This window comes from Schistosoma mansoni, chromosome 4 (assembly GCF_000237925.1).
Source record: "Schistosoma mansoni strain Puerto Rico chromosome 4, complete genome".
Lineage (NCBI taxonomy): Eukaryota > Metazoa > Platyhelminthes > Trematoda > Strigeidida > Schistosomatidae > Schistosoma > Schistosoma mansoni.
Window position 1 is genome coordinate 8,242,293 of NC_031498.1, and position 26,259 is coordinate 8,268,551.

The 26,259-nt window shown below is 31.8% G+C and overlaps 1 protein-coding gene across 1 annotated transcript; it reads left to right on the top strand.

The window, feature by feature from the left end:
• Nucleotides 1-2,461: 2,461 nt before the first annotated feature.
• Nucleotides 2,462-24,438, top strand: Smp_126990 (putative synapsin; the record flags this gene model as incomplete). The annotated part of the gene is made up of 12 exons (XM_018796710.1): nt 2,462-3,009; nt 7,284-7,341; nt 9,616-9,707; nt 10,558-10,708; nt 12,330-12,419; nt 14,445-14,507; nt 15,259-15,401; nt 16,489-16,563; nt 17,433-17,535; nt 18,945-19,054; nt 20,192-20,899; nt 23,386-24,438. The coding sequence occupies 12 exons, from the start codon at nt 2,462-2,464 to the stop codon at nt 23,582-23,584; spliced, it is 2,340 nt and encodes a 779-aa protein (XP_018651824.1). The 3' UTR covers nt 23,585-24,438.
• Nucleotides 24,439-26,259: the final 1,821 nt, after the last annotated feature.

The following is a 26,259-nucleotide window of genomic DNA, read 5'->3' on the forward strand; positions in this document are numbered from 1 at the left end:
TACAAATCAATCACTGGTATACAACCGTAATCTATTTAAGCAACAATCCCACTTGCTGAATCATTTTTTACAGTTTAAGCGAGAGACGTAACAACTAATTTTTGAAACAAGTTGCCTATTTATTGGAAAATTATAAAAAGCATTTTAACAATAAGACTACTAATGGACGAGATAACGTTATTGCTTAAAAACTCTGAAATAAGTCATCAGAAGATTGAGTTTCATTCTGCAGGTGGAAACGAAGCAACTAACGATGCTGTATTTATAAAAAGAGGATTACAAATGAAATTTGAGCATGAAAAGGGCATAACACTTTGTAGGTTAAACGAATTTGTGAAAATAATAGATGAAGTATTGTAGTGAAATCAAAAACTTTCATAAAGAAAATATCAAAACCACTTTTCAGACAAAAAGACAGAGCTGAGATCTGATGACTATAAATAACTACTCAGATAAGCTTGAAAATATCCTGATATAGAAAGGTTCCTGAGATAAACAGGAACTAGCATCTCCTTAACCTCTAATTCTCCCGTCTGTATCTTCCAAGTTTATACTGTCAACCCTCAATTGAAGAACGTTGAAAGTGACATAAGACACACGCTAGTAGACTTTGGATAAAAAATGTTGACCATGTTTTTCAGAATGTTAAATAAAAAATATGAGTTTCTAATCGGTTGTTAAACTTTAAACACTTACAAAGGAATTCTTCTGCATCAAATGTTAAGAATATTCATGATATAACAAATGTATTTCTGAAACTTTTGAATAGGACTTGTGTTCAAATATGTTTGCAGTTAAAACATTGAAGGTTTCGATAATTGAAGCATTATTTGGGGCACTGAATAATTAATTCTCTTTTTAATTTTGTTTTTTTCCCTTCTATTAGTGCTTATTTCTTGAAAATTGGACTCTCTTTTTCACGTCTATTGCATTAAGGTCTTAATCCCTGATCAGATCCTTTGGAAGAAATAAAGTAATTGAGAAACAACTTTACATCGACATCAAAAAGTTTCATAAAATTACCTTAACGATTATCATTATTTTTTCCAGATGTATCATAAAGATATCAACAAAACAATTTCCAACCCGGTTCCCCCATAGTTTTAAAATCAGTGTTTAGAAAACAAACTGATAATCAAATAAAAACATAAGTTTTATGTGTACTTACTTCAGATATATTTTAGAGTTTCTACGTTTATGAAACAGGTCAGTTCTAGCAAGTTATTTCAACTATTTAATCCTCTATGCTACCAAAATTAGCAACTCTTTTGCTAAAGACAGTTATACTTGCATACCATATATTAAATCAACTTCAGATCAAAATGAAAAAGATTTCTTTGTCAATACACAGCTAATTAATAAATGATCAATTCTAAAGTTTCTGTTATTGCGTTTGATTATAAAATTATCAGAGCCTTCTACCTAATTAGCTTTTCTATTCAGTTAGCCATTGTTATTAATTCTGAATGATCTGAATGGTTAAATTAATCAATAACTAAACAAGTGAAGTAATAGTTGGTCACTGCAGATATATATATGTGAATACATTTGAACTAATCGAATATTTTTAGGTTTTGTATAATGAATTTAGAAACCTTTTCAATACTGACTGGCATTCTACTGTTTTGATACTGATTGTTGCTAACGTATAGTCTCGTGTTTAATTAAAAGCTGATATATGCCATTTATTTTAAACCTATTATCATAGGTCCTATATTGGAAGAAAAAAGAAACTATATGTTACCGATTGAAATCGTATGTATGCAATATACAGAAAACTATGTAAAGTGCAAATCCATCTATAATTTAAGTTAGTAAATACCAAATGTGTTTCCAGTTAATGATCATCTAAAAGCATTTGATCTAATTGTTCTAAACCAACACTATAATTTTTCTTCTTTTGGCAGGACAGATAAATTTTCGATATTTCTATCCTGATCTCCCAAAAATGATACATAGTCTCATACCATAATTGAGGATATGTGAATTCTCTTATTGATCACTTTGATGACTGCTTATCTTCTCACCCTATATACACCAATCATACGACTACTCCTTAAAGGTCACAGAATTTGCCTATCTTTCTACCAATCATTGCTTTGATAACTATACATTTTGGAAAGGTCAGATTCTACTAGACTCAGGGCTGATTCTCTCTTCCATAGATGTTCTAATTTTTTGACTTGAAATTTTTGTAGAAGTATATATAATTGGCAGAAAATTGAATTTATTATAAACCAATCATAGTTCATAAGGGATATTTTATTGATTTATTCCGTTAGATTTATCAGGCTAGTGATGAATTTTTAGATTTCTGACTCATTCTGTGTATCCATCCGTTCAAGTTCACGTGCAATTTAGCGGATGAACTACGCGAATCTAAAAATCATCATAGTACGAAAAATACATGCATCTTAATACACACAATAGAACTTATTAAACTCATTGTATGAATACTGGGATGATTACTTACTTAAAACGACGCTTCTCATCTGGGGATCTGCAAGGTGAATTAGCTGACAAGCGTATGCAAGAGGGACTACCTAGTTTCCTACGATTCGGATCATCCACACAGTCTGGACAATCCCATCAACAGTATCAGCAGCAAAGCTCTAATATTCAAACTACAGGGCATAGTTATTCAAACCAACCCCAAGATTTTAGTTCTACAGGTCCTGCAAACTATGATATGAGGTACGGATCTACAGCCCCTACCATGGCTGAACAGTTCTCTAGTTCTCAGACAGCCACAACTGCAGCTAATCACATTCCTGGATCTGTAGGTCGAGGACGTGGTGCTTATCCAAGTGCACCAACTTCCCCTACGAGAAGCATGGGGCTTGGTGCCTCACTAATGGGTCCAATGGGAAGTTTAACCGGTCAGATATCAAACACACTCATGCGTAGTTTCAATACTGCTGCCTCCACTGCACAGAATATATCCGGAAAAATGTCTTCAAAAGAACACCAGAAAATACTTCTAGTCATAGATGACACGCAAACTGATTGGTGAGTGATGATTTATGAAAGCTTTATGCACCTGTCTTGTCAAGAATTATGTTTAAACTATGATTATTTCTAAGGAAATAATACACTTTGAAAACATAGTAAGGTGAATAAAAGTTGTACGAAAATCCACAACAAAAAATATGTGATTAAACAATTTGCTCACTAACGGGCTGGGAGATTGAAATACCTGTACCATTTAGCCTAGTCTATTGTATGTACGCAAAAAGTTGATATCCCTGAGTCATTATTTTCTTACATATCAGCGTTGTTTACTAACGAATTATAAGGTGTTATTAGCAATGAGGTAAAATATTACAAACTAAGCCCTAAGATGTTTATCTTGCATAGTAGTTCTTAGTATCATCTCATTTAAGAAAATGTAGTGGCTCACCAGTGAACTTCAAAAATGTTTAAACAGAATATGTTTTCTTGCCTTATTTTTAAATTTCTAAACAGCCCACACCCATAGCCCCACTAGAGGTCATACTCAGAACCTTGAAGTCTCAAAAAGAGTACAATATCTTTAGAATACTATTTTAATGTTTTTAAAAGTGTTTTGAGCCTACTACGAATAATGTAAGTCAAAAATTTATTAATTATGACAAAATATTTTGAGTGACGCGTTAACACTATCCTACTTACGTTAAAAAGTGCTTTACCCTAATTATCTAATTCGTGATTGCTAGCATTAATTGTATGTTATGTGCCGGGTGGATATCGGATGTTGGCCCACCTGCAGGTCGACGAAGCTATGGAGGTCAGCGGGCCGCAGACTCGACATTCTGACGGAAAGCGTGGCACAGACTGCAGTAAAGGAGAAAGTAGCACGGCGAGCACAACCACCGGAAGGACGAATGCTTTAAAGGGGGGACGAGTGTGGTGTGGGTTACTTATATCCACATGAGTAGTATAAAACGATGATCGGGCAGAGAATGTATTTCAGTAGAAGATCGATAAGGAGAGGATGTAATGGGAACGGAATTGGTAAGAAAATGCATGAACAATAATAATCGAAGACTATGGACTGATATTTGCAGAAGGAATGGTCAGGATTGAGACAATTGGTTGATAGTTTGCAAATTAACTGTTTACTGTATGGTAGTCAGATTTTGGTGAGACATTTTGTAATTTTCGTGTCCAATGCACTCGATTGTTTCCAATCGTGTTCTTGTTCACTACATTGATGTATTCACCTTCCTACATTCTGTGGCCAACTCACACCCACTATGTCTTGACGCTAAATGTATAGTACGTAGTATTCTAAAAAGTGTTTTACGTAAGAAGTAGCGCATTCCAACAGTACAATTGTTGATAAGAGTAATGGATGAAATAACTGTTTTAACCTTATTTTCATTTATATCTTCTGATAAAATGTTGCTTGTCACGTTATTTGATTTTTACTACCCTTTCTTTTTAACACTGGCTCATAGTTCATCATCAGAATTTAACTCTGTCACGTAGTTGTTTTGATTTACTGGAAATTTACTTCACTACATACTGAGTCAGTGTCCTAAAATTACGTTTTTGTATATCGAAAAATATAAAGATACTGATATTGCAACAGTTGAATGTTTCCCTCAAAATGTTACTCAATTTTTCGGTTATCCTTTATTAAAAAGATTTGACCCTTTAGATACTTAATCATCAGTCAATATATTCAACTTTACTGCATTTCTTATAAGATGATACATCTGAAAAAGATAAATAACTTCATATGTTTTATATCTGACTACAATGTATAACGCTATTATGAGTTTAGAAACCAACGCAACGATGTTGAAATCATACATATAGTAACACCTTACATGTTGTAATTAAGTGACTTGCCTGGATAACTGTTAAATATCGACCAAAGGGGACTAAAACATTGTCCTTACTTAAAGAGATCTCAGCTAAAAAGTAGATGAAGCACCCTCTTCACATTATAGGATTGTTGTATTTTGAACTGAATACGTGACATCAAAGTGAAAAGAAAAGTGAGATCACACTTCAGACAAGTTAAGATTCTGCCAAGTTTCTAATTATGAACAATTCAACTAGATTTATAAAACGCAATTAACAACAGCTTTTACGGAATAAGTTCAATATATATTATTTGATCAATAATCAACATGTAAACACACTAATTTGTAAGGGTTTTCTGAGTTATCCTGTTGTTGATAACGCTAGTTGAATTCTGATCAGTCATAGTTGACATTTGGAGTGTACGTCGACTCTGAAATGCAGGTCTATCCCATTGACGATCCCTGAGTCCGATCAAATCCGCGTCCTGGATTCTACTATTAATTACAATCCATTTTAAATAAACATACTACTTTTATTCATCATATATGTGCTGAATGCAAATCACCAATATTATTATAACATACTAATTTCCGAATTCGGTTTTCTCACAAAATATTCAAGGGATAAATAGCAAACAGTACTGAAATAGGTCAAACAAAATCCTTTTGTATAACTCAAGCGGAAATCCCCTATGAACAAGTAGCGGTATTTTAAGACTGAAAGGAAATGGGATTCATTGTGTTTACATAATTATAAGTATAGTAAACTAGGTCGAAACACCAAATAAACAAAAAGAACTGACAGGAAGACAACAAAACCTCCAAACACAACGAAGCAGAAACAAGTACATCAGAACTAATTAATATGGTGGGTATGTAATAATTTTCTAAAAATATCGTTTCATTTTAAAGTTGGATCTGATAATATTATTCAATCCTACAATTAAAGCTTCGTAGTTAAATCATTTGAACTAGAATAATTAGCATTGTTAAAACTATCAGGATTAATAAAGCCTGTTCTCCATCACTTTTATCACAACAAAGCTAACAAAGTAGACCTCGAATAAAATAAAATAATTAGCAATAAGAAAGTTGGAGAATGAAACTTGTTCTGCACGAAAACGTAACATGCTTCCAATCAGTGGTATAAAATTTCAGCAACTGTTTTCTCCGAGAGATTAAAGAAACACCAAGGACAGTATGCCATAACACTGCTTATCGTTGACTAAGACTCCTGAAGTTGGGAACCAATTCTAACTAGAAAACATATATCTGATGACATATTAATTCACGAGATATCCCTTAAGAATGATGTTTTTATCCAACAAACACTGGTTAAAACTAACGTATTCAATACCGTTTGCACTTCATCAAAAAATAAATTTGAATGTAATCTACAGTGTCCAGATTAGTCACATTTTGGCTTATATTCTTGATCGATTTGATGATACTGTGCTTGAATATATCTGTACAAAATACACTTAGTAATAAAATATCTATTCGACTGCAATATTTTTATGTGGCTATTGTAAACGAACTAACAAAAAAAGGTTAATTAGTGAACTGTTGAATGATTTTCTATTAGTTTGTGCCTAGAATATTATGGTGGAATTAGGCGTTTAAAGAGTGTAACAATGAAAGTTAGGTAAGTTCAAACCACTTCCATTAAATTCAGACAAGTTTATTAACGGAAAGATTAATCTGTTTGTAGGTATCACTATCAAGGTTTGACTTGATAATTTTAAATAAATTGACCATCGGGTAGATTGTTATTAATAAAAATAATATATTTGTGATATCCCAATGAGTAGAAAAATTGAATTTTCTGATGTTTCATGACCGGATGCAAGTCACTTCAAAGAAAATTCAATTTTTCTACACATTGGGATACTAAAACTGTATTATTTTTATTGGTATGAAGTAATCGTCTTCACTTTTAAAAATTCCAATTGAGATTTTTTAAAACTAAGTGTGCCCACTAATTCCAAGGAATTTTTGATCCATTCTTCTTGATTTGTTGTGAAGATGCAACATTTTGGCTACGATTTGTTATCTATATATTCTTCTGATAAATACTACTTTCGAAGTTAGAAAATAGGCCCAGACAGATTTTTCCCAAGTTTCTTTGTTTGTGGTGAATTTAGTCTAACTACCATAATGAATGACTATACGGTACAGAACAACTGAATTGTGCACCAAAGCAATTTTACGGTGATTGTCGCAAATACTGTGGTCATTAATAAGATAAAAGCGGCTCTACTTTATACATTTTCTTTTCTAAAGCCTATATCTCCCTTTAAGTAAAACTGTAGCGAATAGTTATATTTGCAATAAAACATTTACTATTCATCTGTTGGTAACTTTACACAAATCAATCCACCACGAATGGCTTGAAAAACATAATAATAGAACTATTAGTGTACTAAGAAAGTTTTATTAAATCTTGATCTTTTAAGATAAGTCTCTTAACTTTCATTTCTTTTTTTAAAGGTGTAAATATTTCAGAGGCAAGAAGCTGATGGGAGATTGGGAAATAAAAGTAGAACAAGTATGTCGAACTTTAGATTAATTCACCTTTTATACTACGTTGATTATGTCCACGTGTACCATCTACATGATCACTTTGATAAAGTTTCCTAATTCTGATAATAATCTGTGTTAATGTTAACTAATGGCTCATTTTAATGTCCTGATTGCTATGCATTTATTCTGAACTAAAGGCTACCATTATTTTACAAAATACTGAAATATTCATCGATTTATAAATCCAGAAGTGAAGAAATAAACAAAGATTCACATCCAAATTTATTCTTTAAAAAGGAAAATAATTTTTCATTTATTCAATAAACAATCGAGTTAACATCATTATGACAAGCAGTTAACCGAAGATGAAAAAAAAACAAAAGATCTCTAGAAATTTAATGAAACTAAATCTATGACAGTTGGAATAGTGTTAGAGATGAATAAATTAATTTCTAATTCAATTATCAGGAATCTTAACAAAAATGGGATTAACCAGCAATCTCTTAGTTACTATCCGTCGTTCCTCTATGTTTCATACTAAATTCCGTCTTTGTTTTCTTGTTATTTACTTAAATAAATCGATGCATATATATATAATTATTAGGAACTGAGGAACAGAAGAAGATACCTTCAATTTTTCATCAAGCTACATATAGCTCATATTCAGTTCAACTATAAATCAATCACTTTAGTTTCATGAAAACTATTCCTAAATATTTCTTTCTGTCAACTTTTCACTAAGCTTTTAAAATCTTACTCTATGTCACAAGAAATTTATTTAGTATCTTTCTGTGATGCTTTAATTATCAACCATCTATTTTCTTCATTTCTATCTAATACTAATTAATTAAGATTAGCATGCTAACTAAAAATGATTAAATTAAAGAAAGCACATTTATAAATAGGATATTTACTAAATCTCATGTTGATAATAATTAAATTACTTTATAATTGAAATAATAAATCAATTGAAGCTAGACCACCATGGAAAACCTATTGTGAGACTCCTCAGCAGTGCACATCCACGATCCCGCCTCGTGAGATTCGAACCCAGGACCTATCATTCTCGCACACGAGCGCTTAACCACTAGACCACTGAGCTGGCTGTCATCCAACGATGTTAATATCTAACTCCAACCAATCCACGAAGTTGAGCAACCGTCCACCATTTGTCTTCAATAAGTTGATGTCTCACAACAGACCTGGTTGTACTCCACTGGTCACTGCTTCTCACTAGAAATCCAGGATATATCTCTTGGAGCCAGTCACTAGTGAGCATATGATTATTATCAGAAGGGGGTTTGTGGAGATTTTAGCAATTTTATAGTTGAAATCATGAATCAGCTGAGGAGTCCCACAATAGGACGAAACGGTCGTCTCGTGCTTCCAGGTTTTCCATGGTGATCTAGCTTGAAATGATTCATGTTTTCAACTATATTATTACTAAAATCTCCACAAACCCCCTTCTGATAGTTAAATTATTACCTAACGATTATTGTCTATTTGTTATCAACTTATGAGTATGTCATAATATTCACTTATCTAAACTTTTAGATAAATTCGTTATAAATATTGTATGTATTCAGTTGAATTCCATAATCGTGTATACAGAATAGAAATGTTCTGTGGGCAAAATTTAGTTAATAATGAGTATATAGTACGTAATATTCTGACACTAAACCCAGACGTCGCTATAAAGTATGTTTATAAAATAACTGAATTTATAAATTCATTTTATCTCCTCTAATAATTCAATATATCTATCAAAAATTTAGGTTCGGATATAAGTTGTTTTCAGATTTGATAACTGATTCACTGAAAAAAAGTATATTATCAACTGTGAACTTTATGTAGTAATGGTGTGGTAATTTTACAACATAAAGATAATGCTATCATATGCATACCGTCTCTCAAATGTCAAGAGAAAAGTAAACAATCAAGGCAGATAAACAGAATCTTCAAGAATAGGCCCTAACAGAAGTCTTGGAGAGTATCTAACATCTTTTCAAATAACCTGATGTAAACGTTAGACTTCCAACCAAAAGTCAGCAAATGTGATGTTAGTTTTCAAATATGTAGGGAACTCTATTATTCATAAGAAGCTAATTTTTCAATTCCCATATACTTGACACTACCGCTTTATTACAACTGACTTTTCCTTAAATATATAGTACACCGTCATTGTTTCTGAGGCTCGAAATTGGCATATTCTTTCATAATATAAAATTGATAAGTAATTCGTACTAGTCTAAGTTAAATCCATGAAAAATTAAGCTCTTTTGTTGTTCTGATATTTTAGGCTCAATTCTCAGAAATTTCATTGACAGCCTATAGTGAACAAGGTTGCGTCGTTAGCATCTATCCTGATCAAATACGTTCAAAACCTCTAAAGTAAGTCTATAAAATAGCGTTTTCATAGTTAGCAAATGAATTAAAGACATTTACTAACGGTTGTTTGTCTCGCCCATGCAATAAATAATTTAATTATGGTTAGTATGGTGATTTCATCTTCCTTCAAAATTTTAATTTCGTTAGTTGATAACAATTTTAAATTTGTGCCATGACATTTCTATTTGCCGAATTTCTAGACATTCTAGAAGAATATGGCTCAGTTTCCACTTCGTTCATTGATAAGAATCATTTTTATAGCAGCAGTATCCACCTTCTGACTTGTATTGAATAAATAATGAAGTTGTTTTGAGGACAACGATACCATTCAGTTCTTGTGGATGATTTTGGCTATACACTGAGCAGCTTTATCCAAATCCTTTTAAATCATGTATATCTAATTCGACCTACCTCCTAGGCCAACCTGGAAGCTTATTAAAACACCACACAGAAAGCATTATGGTAATCAGATATTATAACACGTTTATATTTATCAATACTCAATATCTCACATTACTCTTTGCGATATTTATGTTAGATTTCATTATGAAAAGGGAAATAAATAAAATATGTAAAATTACCTAAGCAACATTTACAGACGGAAGCCATTATATACAACTCAAAATCTATCCCACAGGTTCAGTTAAATTTACTAATTAAATATGTGTAAAGGTTAACACTTAATTCTCGTTTCAGCTTAATCGTTTCATTATCGACGTGTACTCTTTCCACATTCAACTGTAAAGTGTAACAACTTGAAGTGAAATAAAACTTTGCCAGGTCTATTAATAATAATCCCCTTGAAATAAAACTTCTCGAGTAAAAGTCAACATTTTATTTCGTTTTAAATTAGATCATTTAAACCTGACTTCGTCCTAGTACGACAACATCCAAGTGATTTGAAGGAGAATTGGCAACCTATACTCACTGGACTAATGTATGGAGGTACACCCTGTATGAATACTTTGCACGCGATATACAATATGAAAAATCGTCCATGGCTTGTGAGTTTGTTAGAATTTTCAGTTATTTTTTAAAACTACTGTTATCAACATACTTACTTTTCGTAACAAAAATAAAAAAAACTACCCGAAGAAATTCTCCCAAATGTGGTCCTATTAACGCTTTGATGGTAATATCTGTATATTGAATGAATTCGACTTCATAAGACAGAAATCATATGAACTAAAACTAATTCATGATATCCTAAAACTATGAACACTAAATGCGTAATCTTAAGGCCACAACATTATTATTTCATATAACAATTACAGTCATGACGACATACATATCATGCTTTACAGTTTACTTATCTACGGACTATTTCAATTGAATTATGATCTTTCTCATTTCTCAACAGATACATATGGCAAAATTTTCTATTGATTTCAGTTCCAGATATATTAGGTGATGAAATCTATAGTGCGTACGAAATTCATCTTCTTTCTATGTTATATTGTCTAGATTGAGAGTTTAATTAAAATCTGTTTAGAGTTCTTCAATAAACTGGTTTAAACACCTTTCAGGTTTATTTATTTTCGTCTTTTTTAACTGATTTACTATGAAATCCATATACATGTTCAAAATGTATCGCATAGTCTAGGAAAGCCAACTACGAATCCTCGGAATTTAAATTTTTCGTGTATTTTCTATAAACTATAAAAACTTATAGGACATCTACTATTTCTGTCGTACATATGCAGACTAACAGATGATATTATATATCACTAAATGGTTTTACAAAAAAGAGGTTTTATATGTATATGCAACAACAAGTTCTGATAATCTTCATTTTCTTATTACACTATCGAAATTTCATATTAAAGTTTTAATCAGATTGTTTATTTGACAAGTAGCTGATTAATTACAATCAAACAGCTTATAGAAATATACTTTTGAACAAAGTTTGAAGAGAACATTCATCCTAGGGGTCACTTTATATAAGTTGACCAGTAAACTATGGTAATAAGTCAAGATGTATATTTTGCCAAGTGATCCCTGAACAAATAGGTTTTTGAGTTTCGTATTGTTCACAGATACATTGTTACAAAAATTTGTAATTTTGTAGGATTACAACGAGTGAAGCGTGTATAATCAGTGGCAAAATGATAATGATCAGCTCATGTATGTAAAGATTGAAAATCTAAAATTCTTAGCAGTCTATATTAACTGTTAATGTTAACTCAGAAGTTAATCTTTTCAAACAGTGACAATGAGTTCTTCAAGATTTTTAGTGGTAAGGTTCATGAATATGTATTTAAATTAAGATAGTGACTATAGATCATTAGTTGTGTGGACAGCAGTTTATAACTCATAGTTTTTTTGCACACTAAGTTTGTTTAACCGCTTCTACAAATGACAAAGATATGCTTCCAACTCAACTTATGAATAGTTTTCATGTCAAGATTGTTTTTATATTGCCATGATTTTCATTTTATAAGTAAGCCTTCATATTCTTATTTATAAATTAGAATTAACGTTATCGCTACTCAATATACTACTTTAAATTAACTGGATACACTTCTTTGTTATGCTAGTTCACTTTTGTTCTAAAGATTTTTTTTACTGATGTTCTTGACGTTAACCCAGTTCTTTAATTTAAATATATATTTACTTTCCTTTCAGTTCGCTCATTTATTAATGATCCGAAATCGATTGGGCAAAGAAAATTTTCCACTTATTTCACAAACCTATCATACAAGTTATAAAGAAATGGTATGTATCATAAACTGTATACTCTTTTATAATGAAACAGTAATTTTAGCAATTAGTTTTGTCCCTATTAACATATGAAAGCATTAATTGTAAAGCCTATCACGAAATTTGATCGTGATCAGGTATACATACATAATTTATTTGATTAGCTTCATTGGATATGAAATCAGATAGAATATCTTTTATTCTGACAATTACAACTTAACATTATCAAAGTTATTCAACGCTACTATTTACCATTACAAACTCATATCAACTGTATAGTAACAGAGGACTGGACAATACCGACTCCATCTTTGTGCTAGTTTAGAACTTCTGAACGCTGCACACCTACAAGTTCATATAATTGACAAGTTTCAGGATCATCATAGTACTCTGCGATATAGAACTGAAACACATTATTGGAAATTTACCCACTTCAATCGACTAGTAATAAACCATAGCTATAAGTCGATACTATGTGAGACAACCATTTATCAAACTCGACCTAAATGACTTCGCAGATTACAATCTAGTCTCACAGTCTAACTAAATCACCTAAATTAGGTAATTTCTTGTTCGACTGAATATTACTTGATCTACTAATTAACGATGGGAGTTTTTTACTTAAATCATGCTTGGTGGTTGTCTGTTTCCTTAATAATAACTGATAACGATTAGAGTACTAATGGTTTTTACGAAGATATATCGTCTTACCTATCTTTCTCATGTATTGCCTATTTCGCGTTTTCTAGTTGATAGATGCTTACAGAAATATAAGTTTCATTGATACTGAACTACATCTAATGAACAAACGACTAACAATTTCTAAATTATCTCAGTTTTCTTCAACTTCTTCATTGTAAAAACATATTCTTCAATGTAGCTATAATGCAATTTGTTGGTTAAGTTTCTTACGTGATTATCTAAAAATAAATTAGAACAGTTAAACTAGTTTAAAATACATTGTTTTAAGGCTTACCATCTAACATTGACTTTTTTTCTGTAATTTCAAGTGATTAACATTTTAAGTAGTTTAAGAGCATTATAATTACAGAAAGACATCTTTCAAATCTATTACTATCATGAACTATTGTTTTTATTTAACTTATCCATGAACATCTCACAAATCTTCTTATCATCGTGATGAAAAGTTTCTCAAAGACCATCAGCGGTTAAAAAAAATATAAACAAAATTAATTACATTGTTCATCCTAACCCATCATAAAAACTGAAAACTATCTGTGGAAATAATTAACTTCACTTCACTAGTATTGTTTACTTGAATCTTTCCATTGATGTTTAGCATCCCAATTGATCAGTATTTTATTGGCTTATGTGCATACTGTGCGTATTGCCTCGATACTGTCTTAAGTCACAAGCATTATAAGCAAAGGTAGATGATGGCTAATAGTGGAATCCAAGACTCGCGTTTCATCTCGTTTCGGATTCGTTAGCTAGATGTACCTACATCCCAGGGTCGATGTTCACTCTGGGAATCGAACCCAGTACTTTTCGCTTCGAATGCAATCTCGATACGCACAGTATGCACATATGCTAATAGGAAACTGATCAATCGCGATGCTAAACATCAATGGGAAGATTCAAGTAAACAATATCAAGTGAATTTAAATCTATCCCATTGCACAAGCAGGTGGCTATCAGGGGTCAGTATTTAAGCGGATAAAGCGATAGCGTTTGGAGTGAAAAATACCGGTTTCGATTCCCGGGGTGAACATCAATCCTGGGATGTAGGTAAATCTAGCTAACGAATTCCAATTAAGATCAAACGCGCGTCCTGGATTCCACTGCTATCCACTATCCCTCTTTGCTTATAATCATCTTCACTCCATCACTTAGAAGTTTCCGCCCTTCATCATTTTCATAGACATCGAAGGAAAGAATTTTCTATGCCTTTCTTCATCTTTATATTGTTGATGATCCCTTATCAGAAGTATCGAACACGACACCTGAATAATTAGTTAAATAACTCAATTTTATTCTTCGTCATAAACTTTTTATTCTCTTCATTCACATTCATTTTAGGCTGTAGCACCAGCGTTTCCAGTTATTGTAAAAGTCGGAGTAGGTCATCGTGGCGAGGGCAAGGTATGCAAATCTAATGTTTTATTTAATTCAGGCCACTTGACTTTGTCATCGAAATTTTTATTTCATTGTTATTAGTACATTCATTTATCTTCTTTAGTAAGATAACTTCACTTCAATAAAATATCTTAATTCAATGTAAAACTTACGACATGCCGATGTTATATTTATTCCGTTATCTTAGTTATATACAGTAGTAAATTTTCTCCAAAAGATCGTTGGTACCAAGTCACGAATTAAAACGATTGCATAGCCGGATATTTTCCCGATAAGTGAATTTATTTCTTGAAGAAAAAAAGCAGCACAAATATAATTAAGACTGTCAACAGATAACAATTGACAAAAATTAACATACTCAACATACAATACTAGTTATTTTATTACATACATTAAGATATAACAGTTCAATCATGGAGCTTTTTCACTGTATTATCAAAGTTGAGATAGTCAGTTAGTTAAGACAAAAAAAGGTGTTCAGTTATATAAACCTGGACAGAATGTCATCAGTAAAATGAACTTATCTAATTATTAGTTATAATCCAGTTAGTTAAATCCTAGTTTAAAAGTAAATCGTGTGCTAGAAAGCATGATCCATGAAATCGTCCTTTAAAAATACACATATAATTGCTTTAACAATAATGATAATAACTATAGTGTCTAAATTTATTATTTACATGTATGATATTTTATACCATTCACCATAACCTCAAAGGTACTTGATATTTTTCTTCTGAAAAATGTTTGCATTCTAAAGGTGAAAGCTGACACACCATTTATTTATCAAGATTTGGTTAGTCTTATGATTTCTGGTCAAACATATGCCACAACAGAACCATTCATTGATGCCAATTGTGATCTTCATGTACAAAAAATCGGTACTAATTATAAAGCATTCATGTAAGTTTCATTCTCATTAATATATCTTATGAACCAAATGTATTTAATTCTTGTATCACTACACTGCACAGATAGTTCTTCATACTTATTTGTCAGAGGAAAATGTCACTGACCAAACAAAATGGCACATTTTTGAGGTTATAGACAAACTTACTAATGAATGTACTCGTTCAATAAACAGAGAGTATAAAGATTTGGTACTATTTTTATTGTAGTTACAGGGCTTCCGATTTTATAACTAGAAGTAATAATTATAGCTAATAATAAATATCGTAACAGTAATTGAGGAAAACATACAGTTGAACTTCATATAAAGCCTACTCAATATTCATTTATTTTTGGGAAGGGTTGGGTTAAGTAGAATTTTGGATAGGTTATTTCTAGCATATCAACCAGGATTATCTTAGGTTCCTAGACAAAAATATGACTCAATTAGTGTAATATGAGAAAAAAGCGATACCATACACTTCGTACTGAAAATAACAACCAAGATATTATCATGGGATTTATCAATTCATAATTATCAGTTATAACATTTGTTAAATATGATTATCTCAGAGTGATACATAGACCTAGGAAAACTGAATTATTCTTGAGAAACAGTCATATAAAGAAGGGCTTAAGCCACGATATAACGTCTTACTCATTAAACAAAATACGATTTTCGTTAAAAACCTTGCAACTTATTTTACCTCATATTTTAAAAGCTATGAAGTCAAAAAGCTGATTCACGTTCTCCTTATACTGTCGCGTGATTAGTGAGGGTAGTAATTTTAGTAGGCTTTAAGCTTCAAGCTTGAATAAACAACTCTATCTGAAAATATCCTAGTTAATAACTTTCCAGCACTGCACATTATCACATTTACATAGGAATGGACTTATGACCTCCAGATCGTACAGCAAGCACAATGCTGCTTAATCGCCTGGTTCAAAAATATAACTGTGATGTGACTTAGTAAAAGACTCCTAAAAATGAATTAAAAAAGAAATTTCTCCACCTGAAAAAATAACTTCATTTTATTCACAAAAAGATGGTTCACAGATTCTTGCATTTATTTGTTAAACTATATGAAATTTTTTTATAAAGGCGTAAGGCTATTTCCGGTAATTGGAAATCGAATACTGGATCAGCATTATTGGAAAAAGTCCCAATGAATGACAAGTAAGTTCCCCCTAATATCCTCATTGTTAACATTTGTAATTTTAATTACCGTGATTTTATGCACCAACCTTTCTACAACTATATATATAATGATATTCGTCTATCTCTTTAATCAGGTTGTATAAGGAATTTTTAGGGTATAGGAAATCAAACAGTTCTATACTGAGTATTTTAAGTCATTCAACATCCAAAATGAATTAGGGTTTGATTCAGTATGTATGATCCAATCGGCTAAAGTTACTTGTCTGAAATCCATAGATCAATAGGGGCTTAACTAAATGTCAGCTGGTAACCAAATGAGGGAATTAGACTAAATGAAAGACGATTAAACAGTATTGCTTATTTATCGATTAAAATTATGTTCTTTTTTAAAATCGATCGTAGCGTAATTGTAATAAGTGATTCAGATTCATCTCATTGTTATTAATGGAATGCTTGGTCTTTCATATGAAACAATTATATTTTTTTAGAGTATGCTTAGTTTATATGGATAGGATTTTACGTAATGTTCAGCAAATCAATTTTTTAATTTAATAATATAAATAGGTGATAGGTACCAGAGGAGAAATTTTATACACCTATTACACAAAAACACTGTATTATTATTTATATGTCTTGGTGTAAATATTGGTAGTGATCAAATTCTTATCATTAGCTTTGACGAATTAGAGCTTAACAAATCGGCGGTATGTAATTATACCCTTGCTTCCCATATTTTATACATTGACTTTTAAAAAAACGATAAAATTCGACAGCTAACTTTCTACTCGTCTGATCAGTTACCAATAACCTTCGGAAACCAGCTCTTCGTTTCAGTGAGACTGACACGCTTTACATTTTCAAAACTATCCACTTTAATTTATTTTTAGATTTAAACTATGGATTGATGAAGTGTCTCGTTTATTTGGAGGTTTGGATATCTGTTCTATTGATGCGTTACAATCAAGGAGCGGTGAATATTTTATTTATGAGGTGATCCTTTTTGTAAATATGGATATAAACTATACTGTCGCATAAGACTTTAGAATTTTAATATAGTTTCTTTTCCATCTACTGATTAAAATGCAGAAAGTTACAGCCAAAAGTAAACATCAAAAGATCTTTGTCTATTTTAGTGGTACATGATTTATCAGGTTGTTCATTTACTTTTTTTAAAATTTTCCTTTGATTTCATATTTCTCAGTAACTAGCCTCTAACTCCTATTTTATTGACTTAAAACTGAAAACCAACCACATCATTCGAGGATTTTGTGAATAATAAATGTGCATTTATTTGCAAATTAGCCAATGCAGGTCTAAGTGGCGTCAATTTGATTACTTATAAATCGATCCAACTAATCAGTCTACTTTTTCTTAATTTATTTACCTATTTCCCGGGATGATACTTTAGTAACATAAATAGTATACAGATCCATATCAAACTCATTAGTTGCTTGGTGGAACTTAAATAGTGTTATAAATGAATAATCCAGTTCAAAGGTTTACCAGACCAATTCAGGTAGATTGCTTGCTACTTTTTAAAATCAAACTCACTAGTTAGTGAAATTTCGTGAGTGATAACCTCTGATTTTGAGGTATTCATAGTCCTTATTTTACTGCTCATCAGCATATAAGATTGTGTATTTTTAGAATAACAAGACAAAATAGTAATGATAATGTAATATTTTAATGCCATAAAGTTTATACAACTCATAAAACATAAAAGTTAGTTTATAATTGTATTGAACTTTGTCCTCCAAGAATCTACATTTTGTACTTCATTAACTATAGATGTCAGAAACCAATACTTTCAATCGATCTATTACATAAAATAAAGTATAGAGAGATATTAACATCCGAATTCCATAAAAGCAGTTACTATTGAGCTGTAGTTAGGTTGATGGAATAACACAATTAAAATTCATGAACCGGATTCAGCTCACTTAAGATTTTAAGTTTATTTTAGTTTCTACTCTATTAACTAACAATAATAGAACTTACAGCTATGTGGACGTGATACTGTCTATATCAGAGAGACTGATTAGAAGTAATATTCAGTGAATAGTGTTTGACATGAGCCCTCTATCTATATACACAATTTTCGATCACTTGGGTTGGAAACTATATTGCAGACTTCGTAAACGTAAATTCAGTGGGACTAAGAAGTAGACAATATAGCATTGGTTACTGGTCATCGATCAGTTATTAAAATCTACATTTTATTTCCAATGTGCAAGTTAATTTTACTAATCTCAATCCATCTTATATAGTATTAAAAAAGTCAAACATACCTACAGACCAAACAACACAATATGTTAATCAATAGTATGGTTTTATCTAAGCGTGTAAATACTTTATGGCGTCATTTTTCTACATTTATTCTTTATCGGTCTAACTTTTAGGCTAACGGTTCAGACATGACCCTCTATGGAGATAGTCAAGAAAGTGATAGGACAGAAATTGCTGAACTAGTGATGCAACGTATGCAGTCTATAACATATTCTTCATCTATGTAAGTGCTAATCTATAAATATCAAAATAAAGTTGGTTAGGAAAATACAACTTTTATATTTTATTATTAAATGAAGTCAACAATTATCTTTAAGTACTTTTACAAGAATGCTTACTTAAGAACTAGATTCTCGAACTTAAGCTTTTCTGTCTCAGCTGCGAGAGCAATGAGTTCCAATATAGCCATTCAACAGCTATTCAAACTGGAATTCTATCTAGGATGCGCAATATTTTCATTTAGATCAGAGATTTGGGCTAAAATTTATTACCGATAATTCCTGAAGTCTTGTTGTTATTTTCATAAATGACCAATAAACTCTAAAGCACTTTCGAGAATAGTAGATTTCGTAACTATTCAAAATCGATCATTAGTATTCTGTCAATGATGTCATTAATATCCTCAAAGGTGAGCTGAAGTTCTACAGGTTTCACCCCTTTTTAATGTTTTTTCCTGAAACTTTAAATCAGTCAAGGGACTCACTTTTACTTGAACCAAGAAAGAACAAATACAGTTAGAAATTTTGGCATATCAGGCAATTTTAGTTGCTGAAAACTGGCATAAAAGAACCAATTTCTCAATTCAGTAACATAGTATTCGACCTAGTGCTACTATTCATAATTAATTTATTTTAATGGTTTTTTTAACAAAATTCTGCAAAACTGGTATTAATATCTGAATGAACACGTTGATAACGATTTAATATGGATTAAGTAGAAACTGTTTTGATGAAAACATACAAACAATTAATTACTCATGTAGAACTCACCTGAGTATATCTTAAAATCCCTGTACACTTGCCCTTTGTTCGGAAATGAAAGTACATTAATCGAATTAACCTGACTGTTATTGATCCTGTGAATTACTAGTATCTCACTTCCGTTTACTTTTAATCCTATATGATTCTAAATCAACTTAGATATTTTCGCCGGTAATTTCGTACTGGTATTTTTTCATACAGGGAGCATGCTGCATGCATACAATCCATTCTTATCCTGCCTGTTATATAGTTAGGCGTAGCTGGTATTTTTTATTCTACCGAGTTTATTTTTAAAACAAACGCTTTCTTCTTTTCATAGTTTAATTATAATAAGAAAAGTGTATGTGTATGCTTTACAAAATTTTTTATTCCATATTAAGTCCTAAGGTTCCAAGTCTACAAACAATCGGTAGAACAAGCGAAACAGAAAGACCAGTAGGTATTGGTATAGGAAGTGCAACACCTCTTGCTCAGCCTAGTATTGGACCCAGTGCAGTACACCCTGCATTTAATCCACCATCTCAGCAGCTTTCATCACAACCTTACTCACAAGTACATCAGTCGCAACCAGCAAATGCTCAACAAATTCCCCAATCAACCCAAAAATACCCACCGTCAACAGGAGTTACGTCAAATACCAGTTCACTTATCGGTGAACCAATGGGATCGGTAAGTCCTGCACTGAGTAAGCATTCTGATCCCGGTTTCGTCACAAGTTTTGGTTCATCTACTAGTTCACTATCTTCGAGAGCTGATACACCACACCAAACTTCTTTTAGTACACCAGCGACAACTGCAGCGAGCCGAGGGTACAGTACGACTTCAGAAAATCCTGACATTGGGTACCGTTCAAATATCGGGGGACTGTCCAGTATGCAAAACACAACACACACCAATTATTCTTCGCATACATGGAACCAAAGTTCTTCATCTGGCTTATTTAGTCCTTCCAAAATACCACCAATGGATTCGACTACGAAACCAAATCTAATGAATCAGCAACCGTCGACAGGATTCGATGCTTCTGATCATACTACTGGAACCAGGATAATTAGTTCTCCTCAACAATCTTTCGGATCTTCTTTCAGGTTGGTCTTCTAGCTTTTGACCATAATTTAAATGCAAACGAATGATGTGAAATCGTCTATTCACCCCAATTTTTATACCCCCACATAAAGTTTTATCTTCTTCAAAAGGCATTAAACTCACACCTCCTAGGATAAGATATTATCTCAAATATTTTGTTTGAACATACAACCTATCTTAAGTTTTAAGTTCAAACAATATTTATCACATTCTTTCCATAAAGTACGTGTTTACGCGAAATATTAATCTTATTTTCTGTGAATGAATTCTTCAGGTTTACAAGCTTACTGAGATCCAGAAAGAGCTAGTCATCTTAGATTGTAATACTACTATGACCCAGGAGCCATGCATGAGTCTTACTAAAGCCTTACATAGAAACACTTGCATAGTGTTAGCTTGTTATAAAAGTCGCGTGACATAAAGTCTTCTTTTTTAATGTCAGAATGAAATGAAAGTCACTAATTAGACCACAGATTACGAATTTCACTGTAATTTTATATTAAGAAACAATAAAAAATTTTGTAATTTTCCTTCAAAAACATCAATAATACAGTAAGTAATCCTGTGGCACTTTGTCAACTAAGGTCCACTCGTTTTATGATTTTTACATGAAATAATGTAGATCTCTGAGAAAACATGTGTTTTTTCTCAAAATTTCCATAGATTATCGTAATGTCTTAGTTTCTTACACACACTTGCTTAAGCATGCAACCTCTCATTGAGAATAGGTTACCAACCAGGCATCCACAAGCGACTAAGTACTAAGCTGTCCTTTACAGTTATTGTTCGGTGTTACTCATTCTCGAGGTGTTTGTCTCCGATTCCTGACACATTGTGTTCTATAGCCAGCCTCATTTCTGTTCGCCTTGATCATCCCAACTTACGATCTGTCTTGTGATCCAGTTTGATGGTTTCCATAAAACGTGTTCTGTACACTTACAACTTCTTTACCCGATTTCCTTCTCAACTAGCAGCTGATTTCTTCTCTCTCGGAGTAGATTATTGCTGATGCTCTCTTAGCGTCTGTTCAGTATACGGTTGTGTTATAATTCTCTTATTACGACCCAGCTACTCTTATTGCTTAGTATTCTTGAACACCAATTCACTCCACAAGTCCCCAAATCAGAACACGGTTGAACAGGAACAAAATTATGTTTCAAATAAAAAGGTTGGGTGGAAGTAGGAATCACAGTAAGAAAAACATTAGTATATTTATAGTTTTTACATGAGAAGGTTCTAGAGTCTTCTCCAAGTGTCCACTAGCGCCGATTGGATAAGAACTAGCTAATTAGAGTGCACCAGCACAATCCTGCACGGAATGTGTTTTAATCCAATATGTATACCTCTAACAAGTTGTTAATAAATACCCGTACCTTTCTGGTAATAGTCATGATAGCCAATCAAGTTTCAGCTTCATACGACAGAACTGTTTTAATGCTAGTGTTGAAAATTCTGACTACGGTTCTGCACGACAGTTATTTTGAGTTGGGGATGTTCTTCAATAGTAGGAATACTGTCCTTGTTTTGCCAATTTGTGCTTTGATATCTGCACCAGATCCTCTCCATTTCTTAATGATCCTCTCCGATTATATAAAAGATTTCATCTCTTTCAGAGCCTCCCATCAAGTGAGTTCATATACACATATCAGTATTATTCATTAAAATATTGTTTTTTTCCCAATCTAACATTCTTCAACGAACGTGACGGAAACGCAAATCAATTGCTCTTTATTCTCAATAAGATCATTTCATACGACTGGTCCGTTCATACTAAGAATAAAAGCCAATATAGTTTAAAATTTGATGTTAGATGCCACCTAGGTATAATAAAATGAAATCAGAAGAAAAATCAACTTTAAACTCAGTTAAAAAAGCCTTCAATATTCCGAAATATAGTTAAAGTTCTCAGTTAAATTCTATTGAAATTCTGTTAACAGTATGCGATTAGAAGTCCCAAAAAGCAACCATGTGGCTGATAACATTGATGTTACCTCAAATTCAGTTATACTCGAATAAAATACCAAGACTTTTTAATACGTGCTTTATGTCGAAGAAGCTTACACCGGACGGTGCAGTTATAATCAATTACCCTTCAGTTTTTGAAACGAAAGGTCATCAGAAATGGATATGCGTCAAACGTTAAATTATAATCAAAAAGTCATTTCAACTAAGTGCTTACCTGTAGAATATAGTCGAATACAATCAACTACCGTAATTCATTTATACTGGTTGTTTGGATCTTACCGTTGATGTCTAGGACTGAAATTGATCAGTCTCTTTTAGCATAGGATGATACGCTCATCTCGGATTCCACTACTGCATACCATTCATCTCCGCTTAAAAACCACTGTAATTATATCCAAAATACAAAAACTTATGTACAGTTTATGGTATCCTCTCTGCTAAATAAATCATATGTTCTTTACTAATTGTCAATATTTTCTATGAAAATATGTGTTTGTTTCTTTTATACTGATTTAATCTTTAGCTCTAATGTACCATATAGTACTGAAAAACTTGGTAATGATGTAAGTAGAAAACCAACAAGTCAAACAACCAGTGGACCTGATCGTCCAGATGTCCCACCAAGACAAACTTCATTACGTACCGGACCAAGTAGTGAAGATACAGATGATACTATGAAAAACCTACGCAAAACATTTGCTGGAATTTTTGGTGATTTATAAAAGAAATTGCCCAATAGAATTGTCTTATTTATAACTAACGTATTATTTACTAATTATAAATGTTGTATCTTTAAATCAATTGTTTCCAAACTACAACAAAAAAATGTAATTTCTGCTTCATCGATTTCTCTTTCTTTTATTCTTATTTTCTCTTTTTTACTCCGGATATTTGTTTAATGAAATGTTCATACAAAAATAACCACATATTTATGTTATTGCATACTTCTTTAACATAGTAACTCTACCTTAGTTTTATTCAATTCAAATTAAACAAAAAACCAATAACCTTCTATCATTCTTACCTATTTAATTACTACTGATACTTTATTGTTCAAGCGTTTTATGTTCATATACAAATCCTCTGAAACCATATAACAACAAAGTGAAACTCAAGTCAATTATTCATGAAAACAGAATTATTTATCTCTGCTATTTGTCTAATTATTTACTGCTTATAATTTACTTACCAAAATAAATTCAAATGTGAAAATATTAATCTATCCAGTTAATATTTCAAAATGCTCATTGTTAGTTGTTTATTGATCTTTCAAGTATTCACTTATTTCTGTGATGTTTTCTTACATTGTCTTTCTCTTTTCATCCTCCCACCACCACTATTCCTCTGTTGTTATATATTTATTACTTGAGGATATTAAATTTTTATCGTCTTGAGAGGTAATTCGACTAATCAATATTATTTAAAAAATGGAAACCAATCTCAGAATAAGGAATGATCAGAACAATAAAGGTAGAAGATTAATCGGCTTTTGTTTTATCTTTTTTAAAGTTTATTGCTTGTTGTTTATCCAGTTAATTTATTATATCCTAAAAAAGGAATAACAAATCATTTACAATATGACACTGTTTCAGTGGATGACCACTTAATTGACTGTCGGTCTGATTTACTCTTCTGATAATGTAAACTTTTGTTACTAAAATCCTACACAAGCGAAAGATCTATTGCTTGGTGTTGAATACACAGTAAGCTTCTATTCACAAATCGATCTCCTTAATTACTAAGGCTAGGCAATTAAGAATTTACTCAAAAATAGAATTTCTGATTCTACTCAAACATTCATTTCATGTACAGTACCCAAATAATAAAGGAATCTAGTAAATTCTATTTAGCATAAGGAAATCCCTGAAATTTTTGCCTTTCGATCTGTCATTTCTAATAAACATAAATTTTTTAAGTGAATAGTGAAATAAGTCAACTTTTAAAAAATAATGAATTACTAAATCACTTCGGAAGAGTCTCAAATTAGAATAAAATATTTGCCCAGTACTTCCTAGTTTTCAGTGATTACCCAACTGACGTCAGCCTTTAATGTAGGCTAACTTCCTTGTCAGTCGAATTATTTAAGTAGGTAATCAATTTTTTCCACAACGTTGACTCTCTCGCTTTTGGAAGTAATGACCGATTGGTCATATTAAACCGATATTTAGGACGATTCTTCAATTAAAACTGAATAACCAACTTCAGACTTGGAAGTATCTGGAAATTTGAATACATAATATTGAGAAGAAACGTGCTTTCGTAACCATCAGTCAGCATAATACAGGCTCAAAATATTATCTCGATTACACAGATCATCGCGACTGCTAATTAAATCTTATTTGACTCCAAATTAGTGGTAAATATTAACCCATATCATTAACTGTGTTGTAGTTTCAGATATTGTCAACAGTTTTTATCTGTGTTGACTGAGACTTATAATACCACTTCATACACCAAACCATAACCATTATGTTATTAGGTTAGAATAGATACTGTTTATTCAAAAGATATTTCCCATTGTTAGAACTTCTAACATTCTGTAGTTGGTCTTATCAGGACATAATTGATCTTTGTCTGTAATCCGTTTCCTGGTAGAAAAGATTCAACAATCACAAATGTCCCATCTTGATAGTAGCATAGGATTCGAAGAGATTCATCTCAATGTATTTGAGACTAGTCCAATGAATCCACCTCATTCCATCACATATTGACGTTCTAATTAAGAATGGTGGTAAAGAAATCAGAATGGTTTATTGATAGTGATTCCTCAGTTAGTGGAAACAATGATTGTAAATAAAACAATTGTAGAAGATATATTACGTGACGACGATAAATCATATGTGAAAATAAGCTGTACGAGTCCGTAAATCACACCGGAGTGCAGAAGTGGACGATGGTTGAATCCTCCCATAGTGATACTCTCAGAACAATAAAACTAGCATTTCGAGTTTTACTGTTTCTTAGACTCTGCCAGAATCCTTGTCGCAATCAATGAACTCACTAGCCTTATGATTTCTCACGTGGCTCCTTAACACTTAAATTATAATATGCTCAAACTATTCCTTTTATAATAACGTAAACCATTTCTAATCTAATAAAATCTCCATTGCTAGGTACAAAGTCTATCATTTAACTAATTAAAACTCTTATGCATTGATTGTAAATTCATTTCGCTGTTTGCACATACTGTAATAACAAAATATGACATCTGTAGTCATAATGCATTCAGTATGCTTTGTAAAAATTGACGAATTTGTAAAACTTGAGTACTACGTGCTATAACCTAATTATGTGAGCATTAGACATTCCGGAATTTCTTACAGAAGATTTTGTTATGAAAAATTTAGTTTTGAAGAGTATGATCGATAGCACTTAATTAACTACATCGTGCAAGATA